This window comes from Mycteria americana, chromosome 1 (assembly GCF_035582795.1).
Source record: "Mycteria americana isolate JAX WOST 10 ecotype Jacksonville Zoo and Gardens chromosome 1, USCA_MyAme_1.0, whole genome shotgun sequence".
Classification (NCBI taxonomy): Eukaryota; Metazoa; Chordata; class Aves; order Ciconiiformes; family Ciconiidae; genus Mycteria; species Mycteria americana.
In genome coordinates this window covers 43,268,783-43,285,955 of record NC_134365.1, presented here as the reverse complement: position 1 = coordinate 43,285,955, position 17,173 = coordinate 43,268,783, and the positions used below count along the sequence as shown (strand labels likewise).

The 17,173-nt window shown below is 35.3% G+C and overlaps 1 protein-coding gene across 1 annotated transcript in view; it reads right to left on the bottom strand.

The window, feature by feature from the left end:
* ZDHHC17 (zDHHC palmitoyltransferase 17) overlaps positions 1 to 17,173 on the bottom strand; it is a 78,182-nt gene that overhangs the window by 12,837 nt on the left and 48,172 nt on the right. The window contains exons 8-12 of the mRNA XM_075495875.1: positions 15,598 to 15,723; positions 14,178 to 14,320; positions 11,671 to 11,771; positions 3,815 to 3,939; positions 447 to 509 (exon numbers count right to left, since the gene is read on the bottom strand). Coding sequence (XP_075351990.1) covers positions 447 to 509; positions 3,815 to 3,939; positions 11,671 to 11,771; positions 14,178 to 14,320; positions 15,598 to 15,723 — 558 coding nt within the window. The remainder of the gene's footprint in view (positions 1 to 446; positions 510 to 3,814; positions 3,940 to 11,670; positions 11,772 to 14,177; positions 14,321 to 15,597; positions 15,724 to 17,173) is intronic.

The following is a 17,173-nucleotide window of genomic DNA, read 5'->3' as shown; positions in this document are numbered from 1 at the left end:
AAGCTTTACAAAAATTAAGAGCCCCCGCCCTGATTACTGCCAAACTGAGAAATACACTTGATTTTTGAAAAAAATATTTTACTAGAAGCACCACATAATTTTACTGTGAGTTACAGAGGTGGTGGAATGTCACCTGTGATTTTCATAACTTGTTAGGTGTATAACCAACCATCTTGGCAGAAACATTGGATACTTGGATTTTGACACTGGCAAGTTATTTCCACAGTGATGATTTTTTTTCCTCTTATTGTTGCAGGGTTTTTTTGTGTACAGATATATTATTTATTAAAAACACTGCTTAAATTAAAGATTACAAATAAATCCTGCTCTTGAAATTGCATTAAGGCCAAAAATGTGTTCAGTATAGGAACATCTAATTTTTGCCTAGCATTAAAAAAAAAAAAAAAAAAAATATCAGTGCTGCAATTGATTAAAAAATACACTACCAAGCAGGTACTGCAGAATATACTGAGGTCCAGACTTCCTGTCTCTGCAAGTTCTACTATTGTCTGCAGAAAAAAAGAGAAAGGAAAAAAAAAGAAGTTAGAATTTAGCATATAAACAAATGCTGACAACCATTGTAATAGCTGCTTCTCAGACCCAGGGTTGTGAACTCTATTCATTTCAGGTAATTTTTACACACAGGAATAACTTAAATTCAGCTGAAACCAATTTTAAACCTACTTTGTTAAACCAATATGCACATTTACTTCTAAATTAATTCTAGCTTATACTTATTCCTACTCTATCTAGGTTTAATTAGAGAAAAAGCAAGCTTATATTAATTTTGATACATCCACACAGTGATTAGCACCAGTTCGACTAACCTGTTGTTAAACTTATTAAAATTAATGCAGCTGAATTTCTAAACAGGAAGACAAATAAGACCAGCTAGCAGGATCAGCCAGTCTAAAAACGAGACTTTCTTTCCAGAGGTACCCCATCAAAACCTTTAAATCTATATTCACCTCTTTCCTCAGACATTGAAGCTTCAAAAAGAACAGAAATAATGCAAGCCAAACATCCCGTTACAGATAATGCTATACTTACAGGTCAAGTGATACACAGAAGTAGGTATCGGTTCAATGATAGCTTTTTTTATTTCGTACACTCCTTCAGTACCCACTTCATTGTTGGAATAGAAGGAACCTAGTATTCCATTAAATGGTTTCCAACAAGTTTTAAAATTCAGCGGCTGAAATCTGTGCTGCATGAGACTTAAAATGACATTTGCAACATATGGAAAATATCCTGAAAACATCTTTTGCCAGAATAGCCTTCCTTGAACCAGATGGAATTCATTCAGCATAAATAGCCTAATGGCAAATGGAAAATCTACTGCTTCCTTTCAAACCACGTATATCTTATGCATCAAGGTGGTTTCTAACTGCAGAAGGAATAAAACAGTCCTTACAACTATTTTCTCACCATAGCAATATAAACATAAATTCCTTAATTAGATGATGACCACTAAGGTGGGTATCTTGACTGAAGCCATAGAAGTCTTCCTCCAAAATACTACACTTAATAACTGGTTAGGAAAACTTTACGGAAACTTTGAGGAAAAGTAACCAGTACAAGCTACAGTCAACAGTCTGGGGGTAAATCAGTGTGTTAATGCTTACCTCCTGATCTCAGGTAAATGAGGAACAATTTTTACAGTTTTCTAACACTTCTAAGCTCTGAAAGTTGGACTATTTTTTCCCTCACCTGTTGTATCTCCATTTGCTATTGGCCCAATATCCTTGCCTCCAACACTGCAATCCTTGAGATCCCCTCTCCAACTAACCACTGCCATTCACAAGCCCTTCCATGTCCCCCTTGCATCTTGCCAGCTTCAGTACCCTACATCCCTTTCTCATCCCCCTCTGCCATGCCTCACTGCTCTAACATTTCCCACTACTAGATTTGAAATTAAAGAGCCTCCCTCACAAGAATAACTTTTGTAAATAAACCAGATGAACAGAAAGCAAAAACACTAAGATGACATACCTACCATGATTTCAATGCTGTTGATGTAGTTTTTGATACCTTAATATATTTTGGACAATTTCAGTGGGAGCATACACTACACTACAGACTAATGAAAGGATGCACAAAGGAATGTACATGTTGTGATGCTCAGCACTGGAGTTCAGTATTGTCCACAAGCAAGACCTCAAAGGTCAGGAGAACAGAACTGAACAAGAGCAGATAAACCACTTTAAATATGTCTCTCTATGGATTATGGCATAGAGACCCAGGAGTACTCAAGAAGTTAGAGGCATATTTTTGTGGTTTGTAAACGCTGGGTATATTTTCTGTGCTTTTGAACTATTAATATTTGATTTTGAAAATCTGGAATTCTTTATTTACTTATTTTAAGAGTGACTGGGGTTATTTTGTAACACAGAAGAAAGGGCATGACTTATTGGAAGAATAAACATCTGAAATTGTTGCTTACTACGCATTTCCAAACTTAACTTAACTTGGTCATCTGGAATTAAAAAGAACTTTTTTGTTTGCTTATTCCAAAGCTAAAGGCTAACTCAGCATAAAACATTTGGAGACAAATTACAAAAACATGAGAAAGCAGTACACTGCACAAAGGTAAGACACGCACCCTACAGTGGTTTATGCCCCTGATAACAAATCATTTCACTATTTGGTTAGCTGCAATGTAAGACATCCAAAACATTCATAGCCATGTGCATCTGACTGAAGAAGTTGCATTTTACAATTCCTATCCAGTTCAGCAAGGCTTTTGTAACCACACTTAACTACTTAAGCAAGTAGATCAAATGAATTGCATATTTGTGCAATTTGCTGAATCCGAACCAAAGTACAGTTGCTGACTCTTCTATTTAACTTAGTCCAGTTGTAGGAAGATAATTTAGTCTGGAACTTACTTTGGCAAATATGCAATAACAGAAAGGGAATTTGCAAAAGTAAATCTGCACACTGACTATCAACTCAGTAATAATCTATCAGAGAAAACAAAAATCACTTAAGCTATCACAACCAAGCTATCACACCGCGTGTGTGTATCACTACATAAGGCCATAATTCCAAGCATCGGATTTCAATCCACACAGGTATTTTCACAAATGAGCGTGAAGTAGAAGCACAAAACTCACTTTTGGCGGGATGTGAGCTTCTAGGAAACTTGCCCAAAATGAAACAAACAAAATGTTTCTGCTGCTTGTATGATTTTGCAATATTCAATGCTGAGTTTGGCTGCTGAGGACAATGTACTTCAACAAAAAAAACCTCCTAGAAATGCTAACAATAGTGTTATAAAGTCTTAGAAAGATATAGTTAGATCATCCATATTTTCTCTAATATTTAAACCAAAAGTACAAAAAAAAATTCATCCCAGACTGCCTGGGGTTTTAGTTATTTTTATCCTCAGTCTAATAATTTTAGACACAAAGCTAAGGAAAACTAGAGTCTTTAAAGTCTGAAAGTTTTTTTAGGATCAAACTAATTAACACTTATCCCATAATGGGTCATTTGTTTCAGAAAGGCAAAATTCTGAAATTTCACATTTTCATTTTCAACCAACTGCTTTTTAAACTTTTTTATCTTGAAAATTTAAGTTGTGATTTTTTACTAAAAATGACCTAAACGTATCTTCAGAGCAGTAAGCACTTAAACATATATTCCAAATGTAAAAAAAGAAACCTGGATGACCAGCGAAAGGAAAACTTTTCAACATTTTAGACTTTTTATTATAAAACAATTTATTGAAATTTCATGTACTGAACAGCAAACTACTCTGCTCAACTGGTGGCAGGCTGCTGAAGATCAAGTTTCACATATCTCATGGCTTTACCTTTTTCTTTTGCTCTTCCGTGGCTTTGATGATTCCCGGATCAGATTTCCAGGATTTTCCAAAATTGTAGAAAAGTGCAACGCTATTAGCAAGGAATGGAAGATGTATAAAGAAAAAATTGAGATGTGTTTGAAGTCAAGGAATCTAAAATTTAAAACCAAATTTCCTCTTGAAAACACCCACTGATAATTGTGAAATAAAATTTAAATAAATTTAATTTTTTACAAATGCCCTTGAGTCAGTGTCTTCTGAATTAACAAAATTCAGCACTGCTGTTAAGAACTAGGTTGGCACTTTATATTTTCTATTGCTCAAAAACTTGAAAACTTACTTTTTAATATGCTGTTCTCCATGAGGCATTTCTAAAGCACTTAGCCTTCTAAAGAATGAATAATGATAGTTCAGTTTTTGTAATTATTTTCCCTTTTAAATAAATTCCATGAAATTTATCTTCTTAAAAGTATTTCCTGTTTTCACAAGAAACATTTCAGAGCTCTATTTATAAGGTAGTCATTTGACTGCCTATGTCTTCAGTGGCTTGACATTCCCGTTACATCACAGAAAGGACTGTTTCTAGCCATAGAAGGAATTGTGCTGCAATGACCACTGTTGCATGGCAATCACGTCTCAACACCACTTATCTCCAAGAAAGGTACTGTCTGAATCCTGGTCCTATTATAAGGCGATACCCATATTTTACATCAATGAAAGTTATTTTTAACATACTAATACATCTAATACTTACAAACCCCACAGGACTTCGTATTCTCTGGAAGTGTTTAAAAATCAATTACCATATAAAGACAGAAAATAACCATTAGTCTTAAAAAAATACATTTCCTGTGTTGAATGACTTGCCTAGTCTTTCAACACTTGACATTTCTTCACAGAATTAAAACATTTCTTAGCAATGATGTTGAAAAACCAAATACTCCAGACATGCCTCTTCCACAAAAGGTGGAAAATTATTTACTCTGATAAACCTACAAAAGACTTGACCAGCCTGACTAAGGATACCTGTCAGCTGTCAGTCATAACTGCAAGGAGATGCCATATTCGACAAAGCTGTGGTGGCAGAAGCCTCTACAGCATTATCCAGGCAAAAAGGACACTTATTACTCAGGCACAAATCACTGCACACCCAAATTACACTATATTCTGAGTAACTTAGATGAATATTTCTCTCTACTTTGGTAGTCATTAGAACTTCTATTGTAATTAAAGTTCAATATATTGTGTGTTTCCATTACAAAACCCTTTATATAAGACTTAAAAACAATTATTACATGGCAATCTGTACTGAACTGGTATAACACTTTAACGACAACAACAGAAACCCATTTTTTGCATGCTTTGAAAAAATCGATTTTGAAGTTAGAATAGATGCTCAAATATATTCTACTATATATCTACAAGTATATTCTATTCTGTTTGACTCTATTCTTGGAAAAAAGTGTTTATCGAAGGCATTAAGCAGTATTAAGAAAAAAATTACATAAACCATTGATACACAAATCTACATGGTATAGATACAAGCAAATATTAAATGAAAAAAAACAGAATTTCTATAGAATAACAGTAAATATCTCAAATCCTTCTACAGTGCTCTTTTGATGTGAAAGAATCCTGAAATAAGAATAAACACAAGTAAGGCCTCTTTTTGACTTCTGAAATGCTAACAAAGTCTCATTGCTCATGTCAAGTGTATCCCGAATAACTTCTGTTTTCCTTCTGTTGGGGGGAGGAATTGGCTGTGAATTTCTAATAAAAAAAAAAATCAGCAAGTTCAGTTAAAATTTTAATCATGTACCTTATATAGTAGAATGTTAGTATTAACTCATGAAAGGCTAATTAATCTTTCCTCTAACAAGCGGTTTCCAGCAAGTTTATAATGGGGGGGGCAGAAACACCAGCTATACTATAACCTAAACACTCACAGTTCTATGTGATACATTACAGATGAAAAGCTCTGACTTAATGTTTATACAACGTAATTTCTTCCAATTTTTCTTCTAAAATTACCTGCTGCCATGAATAACGTGGTTCAACTTACTTGTATAGCTAGGGAGAGATTAAATTTTCTTTAGAACACTAAAAGTATCACAGGGTTTTTGCCACAACAGTGAAAACTGCTTTTTCATTACAAATACCTTAAACAGACATCTGTTACAAACAATAAAGGTACAATTGAAAAAATTGTATGACCCATTCCTAATTACTATGCATCATGTCTAGACTATTAAAGAAGATAGGGAGAAAGACAATTTATTTTCTATCCATTAAAAAGGTTTTTATAACCTTAAAGGTTTGGAATTGTTTTTTTTACTGACTAAAATTTGGACAACCTGTGTGATAAAGAAGCTGTCCATAGATCCAAGCCACACAAGTAGAAATTCAGTATGCAGAATTTTTCTGAACTTACCCTTCCCCCATTTTACTCCATAAAATACAGAGAGAGCATAAGAGACTCCCCACAGAGTCTAAGTTTTGCCTTTCCTTTTATCACGGTGGTGTCAGATGAGTGCAACGCTGACAGTGTAAATGGTGGCAGATAAGGTACTTCTGTGCTGAGGATGGAAGATGTCGGGAGACTACATGAGAAAGCAGAGTTAAGTATAGATGAGCAGTAACTATGTAAATGGAGATGGACAAAGTCAGCAGTATTTTTCATTAGTATCTTCAAAAAACCACTTCTCATAAGTTTTCATCCCTTCTCCCCAGTTTTGCTTAAAACCAACCGGACTTTGAAGGAGAAAGGAAAGTTAGAATTGTCTTCTCCAGGATATTTCTGGCATCTGATGTAGATAAACAACGCCACCTGTGGGATTCATCTCACCTACTTTAAAATCACGCAGTATGTCCTCATACACAACAGAAAGGAAAAAGCCACGTCCACTCTATCTTCAGTATCAAGATATTTAAATTAAGTCAGAGCAGCAGTGCCCTACAAGTGGCTATTTTTCTCCACTGGCTATGAAGAGAGCTTAAACAACTAACTTAGATACGGATGTCCACACTAGAGGTATCTAACATTATGGTGAACTCCCCCCTTTGGTGAACTCTCCAAAGAGATCTTAGCAACTTGTATCACAGACGTCTCAAAACTCTCCGTATGCAAGAAACCCTTGTAGGTTTGCATTAGCTACAGAGTAGGGAACCCGTTCTCCAGAGAGAGTGCCTCATTTTGTCCTAAAATCCTCATTTACAACTACGCAAGGAAAAACACATTTACCGTATTATTAAGGGCTGCAAAATGCATGACATAGCAGGCATTCACCTTCTGCCCTGTCACCAGTTTGCTGTCTTTTATGAGGCTTCCCCAGTTTTCATTGTGAGAGACAAAGCAGAAACACCCATGAAACACTTCCTACTTTTAGTCCTAATCAATATCCTTTAATTATTAGAACAAGTACAACAGGCTGAAAATTATTCCAGGAAATCACTTGGAACCAAAAAGACCACCTCATTAAAAAGAAAATTAAAACCCAACAAGTACCCCACAACCCATGAGTGAGGTAAACATGTGATGAGCTAGTTTTTCATCCTGAACTGCAGCCTATTTAAAAGCGCCCAAACACATGCAGCCTCCTGCTATCACAGCTACACGTCATATAAGACTCTGAAACCAAGCCAAAATGCACATTAGATACCAAGACGCTCCCTTCCACTAACTACAAATCCAGTAATGAAGTCCTCTTCTCCTAAAGAGAAAAATCTGCAGCCAGCGTAAGCTGTCAGAGATCAATACATGCTAATGAACCTGCCAATTCATAACAGCTATGCATCTGGGTCCAAGAGGCCAGGGAGATAACAGCAGATAACACAAGAAGCCTCATTTGACTAGGCATTTATTAGACAAAATCCATTTTTAATCAACTGAAGCTCTGCAAAAGCTCTCTACCTCCATCTTCTAACATAAAAAAAAAAATCCCTTAGCTTGCAAAAAAAATTAATTCACTGCCATCTCCCCCACCCCAGAATATTTTTTTTTTTTTTTAATTTAGAAAAAGTATTTAGACACGGGAAAAGAAGTTCTAGATAGCTGGGCCTGGGATTTGGATTTTTTGGGTCTTTGGTTCCTCTAGAAATATGGCTGCCAGCTTCTTTCTTTCTCCATGCAAGGCTTTTTGCTGTTTTCCTGAAGCTAATTTTGGTAATATGAATGGGGTTTTTTGTTTTTAACTGCTTAACTGTACCAATTGCCTTTTTACAGTTTTTAAAACACTACGCGATTGCAACAGCTTTGTGAAAGCATGAAAATCATCATGAATTTTCTTACACCCAGTTTTTAAAATGATCCCTAATTGAAAAAGTGTGCAGCGTTTGTTTTCTTTCACCTAAAACCCACCAATACATGAAGTATATTTGAAATAAGATAATCAATACAGTATTAGTCAATGATAAAGCATTTTAAAAATTACAAATTGGCTTATATCATCTCATTATCTCAGCACTGCAAGTAGTATGCTGTACTGAAAAAGCTTAATTAATGAAAACTGCACACTCCCATTTGCACCAAATGGAAGTGGTAGAACCAAAAAAAAAATTACTGTGAACATTTTGGGTTACAGCAAACCCTGACATCTTAGAAAAACAGAGCAGTATAAGAACCTTCTGACATAACAGACAGTATTTGTTCAGCTGGAACTACAAGACTGCATGAACAACCGAGATATGAACTCGGGGCATGTGCCCTGAACTTTTACAGGACACAAGAGAATGTTCTACCTATAAATGCTAATGAAAAAGAATGAAATGTGAAATTCTAGTCTCAGGTTATTGGAAGTGTACTTTTAAACCCTTTTTTTTTTTTCTTTAAAAATAAAACCAAATTAAAATAGTGATATAGTGTGTAGGATTTTTGAGCGTATTGCCCCCCTACTCTGCAAACAGTAGAAAATTAGAATGCACTAACAGAGCAAGACCTAACTATCCTTTGTTACGGGCAAAAAACAGTTAAAGGGAAGCATAGGACCACAGACTCATGTATCAATAAATACACAGATCATAACTTCCTCATTCTCAGCAAGAATAGGGTTTCTATTTTAACAAATATACCAGACTCAGAAGCTGCTGAGAAACATCCAATCGAATGGAAACATTTACAAAAATTCAGTACACTAGATTGATCTAAACTGTTTGAATTTACCTTCAAGATTGTTTTTTTTAGAAGACACATCATTAAGCCTTAGAATTTACAGACTTATTTTTCATGTGACCACCCTGAAATTCAAGAAAACGCACTGCTAATCTTTAGTTTTGTTTGTTCTTTATGATACATTGTTTCAACTGCCCTTTTCTGTCTCATTAGGATTAAACCCAGAAGACCAGATGATCTTCTAGACACCTTCAACATATCTACAAGAAAAGAAAATTCTTCCCAAACACCTGAATATTAAAGTAACACTTGCAGCAATTAAGACCTTTATATTATTTATAAAATAAAGTTCCAGTAAGGCAATTCATGATAGTTGTTTAAGGTTAGAAACTTTTTTCCTGAGCAAAAGATGGTCAGAATTTGTGAAAACTACCAGGACAGGTTTTACTACTTGAACATTACAGAGTGTAAAGTAGTACTCTGGTCTGCTGTAAGTAATCATATAAAGCTGTATAAATACAAGAATCCTTTCTCCAACCACAATGCTGTGCCTCATGCTATAAAAATAGAGCAGGCATGCAATTTCTTTTTTCCAATAAAGCTACAGGGCAATTTTCCAGAAGAAGAAGAATGAATTTGGAATCTTATTACAAAGACTTCCAATTAAAAATCACCAATTAAAGGAAGATGGCCTCAAGCACTAAGTCTCTAAAACTGCTTGTCAGAGAATTGTGTCAGCTCTAATGAAAGCAATTAGTAACTGAAGTTTTCAGACTACTACTTCTGTGTACAAAGACTGTTGCAAAGGTTTTGAGGCACCTACCTTAAATTACAGAAGCAGTACAGGATTTTATTGACATTTTGAAGTCAGACTTTATTAGGGTAATTAATTGTCTATGCTTACTACTTCTAGTGGTCAATGAACATTATTCTGTAACAAAAACCCCCAAATTTCAAGTTACATTAATCAGAACAGCTAACAAAAATCTAAGTAAGTTGGTACAAATATGAAGAAAATACAAGCTTCAGGATAAAAATCTCACAATTTGCCAGCCTTATGGGACAACTTTCTACATCAAGATAGAGGCCATCATCAAGTTGTGTTGGCTGTGCAGCCATTTCAGTATGGTCAAGGACCTTGATTTAAAGTTGCACACATTCTTAGATTTGGTTCAAACTGATGTTATGTTAGCACAAGAAAGCATTTCACAGTAGCTCAACATTTGCAGCCCAAAACATGTAGTAGCATTACCAAACCTGAGTTTCTAAATAAAACCTACAAGGCATGGAGAGATGAGATTCAGAAGTGAGATAGCGTAGTTATTATAACTGCCTTAGAAACTTGTATTTTACTATTTGCCAAAAGTCAGGTTTTCTTAACGAAAAGAACAGAAAAGCAACTTCAGTCTAGAGGCATGACATATTTAGACAGTTCTACTCCATTCCATAAAAACTGGAGAAGTACACCTCAATTTTTAACTACTGCTTTTTAAAATGTTTTTCATATTCATTTTGTACTCGCTTCCCTCATTCTGCTGTTACTAGTAAATTTAACCAAGTAAAAACATAGAAAATCAGCCCAGACAGAGAGACTGGTAGCAGGACGAGCAAAATAACTATTTCAAGACATACTCATGCTAATATTGATAGAAATATTTTTTTTTAATGTTTACTTAACAGCTACTAGATTTTCATTTTTAGGTTTTTTAAACATGAAATAGCAGTCATCTCCAGTCACACAGGACTGCTATTACTCACAGCAGCACCTTTGCAAACACTGTCAGCATGGAAGCAGGGTCTCCTCTCTGTTCTCAACCCAAAAATGTGAGGCTCATTTAGCTAAGGTTGGAGAACATACTAACAAGATGATAAAAGGGCTGCACTGCTACTATCCTATTTCATGGTAATTCCTTCGAGGATGAAAAGAAAACCAGTTTCTAGAAAAGTCAAGCCAACATCCATCATAAATATTAAGTTCACTTCAACTATTTACAACTATAAGAACTGTATTAAACATTTAATAAAACATTAAAACTTTATTTTGTTTTCTTGGTTTTTGTAATTACAATACCCAAGAAAGTTGTTTAAAAATTACAATCTATTTCTTTAAGGTGGATAACTGACATTCTTCAGTGAACTCTGAATCAATTTCTACCCCTGTGAGTATGAGAAGTTCTTATCTAGGCAGACAGTCAAAACCACAAAAAGATGGGCATATGCTGAATCTGTATAGTCTAGTGTTGTTAATACATACATCCTCAAAGACTGAAAATACAGTTAACAAATGCATCTAAAGTTTGTACGAAATGGAATTTGCAAAATCTTTAGGGAGAACTAACTATAAAGCTAATTCCACTGGAATTGATATATACCGTGACATTACCTACTGCTTTTCAGATAAAGCAGTGTCTAAAAAAGCAGTCAATTATACCTCGTCACCTCACAGCCAGGAGCATATTTTATAGAGTTGCTTGCATTTCCCTGACTTAAGAAACTAGTAAAGCACAGGAAATTTTGCAGACTACTGTAAGCCAATTTTGAGGAAAATCTTTCACTTACTGAAGCAAAGAAATAGCGTGTACATTTTTAAAGTGATAAAATAATTACCATCAGTATAGAAAGCAATGTTTAAAGGAGATAGCCATTTTAAAATTTTCATTTCATTTACTTACTCTTATATATAAGGATATATCTAGGTACTACTTCATACTACTAACATGAAAAAAAATTACTTATTACTGTACACAAAAAAGGATATCATTCCAAAACCAGAAGAACCACGTCACGTACATCCAGAATTTCGTTGCCAAGTATATTCCAAGAGGCAGTGCACTGTGCATGGAATGATCAAAGAATGACCTGTAAAGTAGGAGCAATATCACATAATAAGTTTCAACTTATAAAATGTAAATCCTGCTTCTGAAAAACACTTCCCGTTAAAATATGTACTATACGGGATATTGCAAAATATGCTATAAAAACATTTTCCTCACTTTTACCTTAGGGTACATGAGAAATTCCCATTTTCAACCTGTCCAGATGAAGGGTCATGACTGAAAGTTATTTAATTAAAATGTATACATTTACTATTGAAGTGAATGACAAGTACTGGACAAGAAAGGTAGAATGAGTAAATACTCATGCTAAAACTACACTGTGAAAGCAGTTAGAAACCTTTGAGATTCCTAGCCTACATGGATAGTGGTTGCAAACTACATTTCCTTATGAGATTTCAGTGCTAAAGATATTCTGGAAACCCATACAATGAAAATTACATGTTAAAATTACTTCAGTAAGAAAAAAAGCTTAAGAGACCTTGGTGTTATCAGCCTACATACTTGAAATATTTCAGATTCTTGAATCTTTTGCTTCTGTTACAGTTGCCAATAGAAAGACAGGAAAAAGAAGAGACTAATTAATTTTCCATGTCACTAGATTTGCCAAGTTCTAAGATAGAATGCTCCTACTTCAATTAATAAAAAAATAAGCCATCAGAATTATTTTCACCTTCTTATACTCTTGCATTTTAAAGACTATTCTGAACAAAGTTAAATATAATGGAGACAAACTAGGTGAGTGACTAGATTACTCCATATTCAAGAAAAAAATTGCTAAACATATCGAAAGTCACACTCTAAACTGCTAAACTCCTTGAAATAAAACTTCTTCCATCATCTGCCTAAACATCCTTACATTGATGCATTTTGCTTTTTGTCCCCGTAGTGCCTCAGGGCTGCCACAGACAACTGTGTGCACCGAGTAGCTTCCATTTCACTCCTTTACTCCCTTGCAATAACTGTCTCTTCTCTAATGGAAGTTTCTTAGGTCTTTTGAGAAAATCCTATAAGGAAGATGAGCTAAGATGGTGAGTAATAAGTGAAAATACATTTGGACACACAGTAGTTACTCAGCAGTAATCCTTCTTTCAGTGATTTCTGTGCATTTTTTTGTGTGTGAAAGGAGTAAGGAGGAAAACACAGCTAAGCAGATTAGCTAAAATTCAACAGGGAAAGGAAATACTACTAGAATAACAGCAAAAGCTTCATTCAAACCCGGGCTTTGCAAAAAACACTTCAAAAAGTATTTATACTAAACATTAAGCAAAGGATAAGAGAAAGTAAGAATGTTAACCCTGAATACGTGTCAGGTAGGTCAAGAATATAAAACTTGACAAAACATAGACCTTGAGAAACTTGAAGAAATCTTGTCCTTGCTTCCTGCAGGAGGCATGGTTGAGGATTTGCATTGCCAAATAAATTATCTGTGGGAGGAGGTCAGCAAATTGCACAGCCTCAGAGATGACAAAGAGACTGAACAGATCAAGTCCAAGATCCTACAGAGGCAAAAGCTTGATGACCCCCCCCCCCCCACCTCCCTCCCTGTGTACAAAGTTCACTAAAATTCTATGAACTTGGTTTAAAGAATAGATATATTTTCTTTTCCTCTGTAAACAGAAAGGAAGGAGAAGCAAGCGGTTCTAATAAACATGACATTCAATGCCAGAAAAGCAAAAAGCTAAGTATGAAGATATAAGTTCTTCTATACATGCCACACATGACAACAAAAAGTGAAGGATAGATGAAGTCATCTACAGATCTTGAAAATCCGTTGTAGAAAAAAGCATGTGTATGTGTGTACATGTGTATACGTAGGTACATTTACAGATATTTACAGTAATCACAAAAACAACTAAAATTCTTATGATCAGGTAACAAATTAAAAACATCAGAAAGCAGCCTTTTTCTTTAGTCACCCCTTTCTACAACAACAGAAGCTACAAAATCTGACTCTGACTTCATTTTTCTCTATGAATCTCTTTAGATGCCTTTGGGTATTTAAATTCTAAAAACCATAGGTTTTAATAGCACACTTGCACATATCTTTTTTGTATTCCTTTCTAGTAGCCTTCCCCTTGACCACTTTCTGCAAAATTCACGTCGATAACTCTTTGTAGACAGACATTCAGCACCCTCCTCTGGATAATCACTGAATTTCTGTTCTGCTGTTAGTTTCTATTAGCTCAGTGGTATTCACTCAAGGTAATTCCATGGCTATGTGCAAGACAACAGAGCATTACAAGAGCTAAAGTCGGACAAGATCTTTCCCAGAAATAGTAATAAAAAAAAATTCCAACAAAAAAATTAACGTTGCATGTCAAAAAAACACACAGAAAATATAAATTTAAGATTATTTATCCAATAAAGATGGCAGCAAAACACTTCTTGTGTGCACACTAAACAAACAGTGTCCTGGTAAAACACTTACTTCGAAAGAAACTGCACCATAGCCCAAACGCCACCATACATCAGCCCTTTAATGAGCCAAGAATCAATGTCTAGGTCTGCTATAAATCCAACCAGCCAAATAACTAGAAAAGGAGTTCCCAGCATCACCTTCTGGCGGAATTCCTATATAGAAACAAATATCAGTAAGTAACTCTGTTTTCAGGAACAGATTGTATAATGATAATTCTATAATAAATACGACAGTCACAAAACGTTAAATAAATTTTCAGGAACCTTGACATAGGGGGAGGAATATTCATAAATTTTGCTCATTTCCTATATTTACTATCTCCAATGCATGTCCAAGAAAAAAATCTTCCTAAAATTTTATAACAAATCAGTAATTTTATTTATTTGTTTATTTTAGAAGAACTGTTTTCTAGAGATTTTGCTGTTAATCCAGAATAAAGGCAACACAGGAGCTGTTTTTTAAGAATCTGTCAAGGTGTATAAATTACTACACACCACATGGTAATCTCAGTGAACTTTAAAGACTGCAGTTACACAAGTAATACGTAAAGTCATACTGAAGCATCTATGCAGAAAGATAGGACCTTTTTTGTCTTATACTATGTGGGTACAGTTCCTGATGGAGGCACTGAACTCTTTCCAGCTATTCAAAGCACAGTCACAACGCACATGTACACGCAATGCAATGCACAAATCACTTAAGTCAATAATCACTGTGTTATTGTATTACCACAGCGTTAAAGCACAGGCTGTAGCCAGTGCTTTAATCATCAAGATGCAATGTATCTTTAAATCAAGAAGTTGTAACAAATCAGTGATACCAATACTTAACATTCAGCCCAACACACTGCCTGGTAAGAAAATATTAACTCTATGTAAGTTATCAAACTATAGGCAGGTAGACAGTTCCTCATGCTGGAGCAAGATGTTACCCTTTATACCCTCATTTCTTGCCTCCTCCTATTTGCAGTATTAAATAATAACCTGAGAAGAAAAAGACCTCCACATTACAGATTCATATATTACATTGTACTGCCAACTGCTGCTTTCATTCAACACAAACCACTACATAATTAGAGAGGAGATCAGAGTTCAGGATATCTAAAATGCTTCTTTCCTTAGATACTTGAGAGTCAGCTTTGTGAAAGTCTTGGCTATCCCAAACAATACCAGACCACTTGGTACTTCCCTAACGTTTAGATGGCACAGAAACTAAAGGTAACTGTGTGGAGGCTTAGGGTTTTCTTTCCTCCTGCCTTGAATAAAGCTTTTTTTTTTTAAATTACTTTTGTCATAACAAAAAGATGTTTCCTAAAACTGAAATGTGGGCAAACCACAGTACTGAACCGCTTACCTTAAACAAACACACATGCCCCCAAACCAGCAGCAGCATTAATACTGATTTACATAAGTGTTATACTACTTCTTACCTTATCAGCTTTTAGTTTTCTCAGAAAGGATGGACTGTCATATCCCTTTGCCTGTCTTGCTTCCTGTAGGTGATTGATCATCCAAACATTTTTCCTCTGTTTTGCTAGATCAAGTGGTGATTCTCCCTGCCAGGAGTATAAAAGTGGGAAACATCCAATTTAAAAATAAAATGCATTCAGAGCGCTTTTGAAACAGAAGATTGGCAGGTAAAAATAATACATTTTAAATCAGTTTAATCTACGTTCTGGCATACTTTTTGCTCTGCAGCTTACTTGACACCAAACATCATTCATTCCTTTTAGTCTTTTTCACTCTCTCATAACTATACATGTGTGGACAAGTAGAATATTAAATGTGTGATCCTGACAATATGTAAGTCCTGACATAGCAATAGTTGTTGCCTTTGGCATAACACGTTTATGTTTCACTGTTCTATACACAGTCTACTTGTCTGTAAATGAAAGACTGTGCCTCCCCCTCAGCTATTGACAGGCAGCAGAAATCAAGCAAAGAATAAGAACTCGTGACCCACTGGATCATGGAAACTCTCCCAGTCTAAAGCCTGACTTCTCAGTTAATTCTCTGCCTTTTTGGCAGAGAGAAGTTACTAATATCATGGAATGTTTCTATAAGGAATTTTTTCCACAAGCTTAATGTTCTTATATTCATCTCAGTTACTTAAGTCCTAGGAAGAAAACGGGAAAGAATAAACTGCTCATGTTCAACTTATTCCAAAACTCTGAGCTTTTATGCTTAGCTTGTGCTTCACATACTTTGGGTGCTAAGCCAGCCATGGTCCATGCTTTCTCTTTCCCTGCTTTCAGAGAGGACTGATAGACAAAGCAAAAGAGAGAGACAGAGAGAGATACAGGGGCCAAAGGTCCTTACCAAACTGATTTGATTTTATTGCTTTTTAAACATTTAGGAAGAGAGCTAAATGAAAGTTATTGACTGGGTCTAAAATTATAGAGGAGGCAAGAGACAACCAATTGCAGGTACCTCCAGCTTCAGTTTTGCATTTGACTCCTCCTCTCTTCTACTGGAGTTAACTCCCCTCCTAAACAAACCATTCATGGAGGCTTGAAAAATGGCTGAATCCTCCATCGCTCGGCCCCCTCCTAAAAAAAAAGTGAGACAGGTACCAGAAACTGAAATTACCCAGAAAGGGCAATAATTACTATAGACAGAAGAGATTTCAAAGATTAAAAAGTACAGTTAGCTACCTATATCCCATAGAAAGACAATGGGAATGGAGTACTTAACTGCCGTTTTTGCCTTTGAAATCTTGCTCCAAATCTCTAAAAGGAGAGTAAATAGCATAGACTACAGATTATGAGGTGAAGCTTTTTGCTACTTAACAGGATCTTGCACTCCTTCTGTGAGAGAAGTTTAACTAGCAAAATCAGTTAAAAAAGAATAAACTTTTGACTTAACTTGGCTTCAAAGTTATTTAGCCAGATGTTTAGGAAACAGATTAAGTTAACTCTATCCTCAACAGAAATGCCTGAAATCAAACTATGGTGCCTGCTTCATCACAAATGTAATAGCACCTTGAATTGCTACTATCTGGAAAAC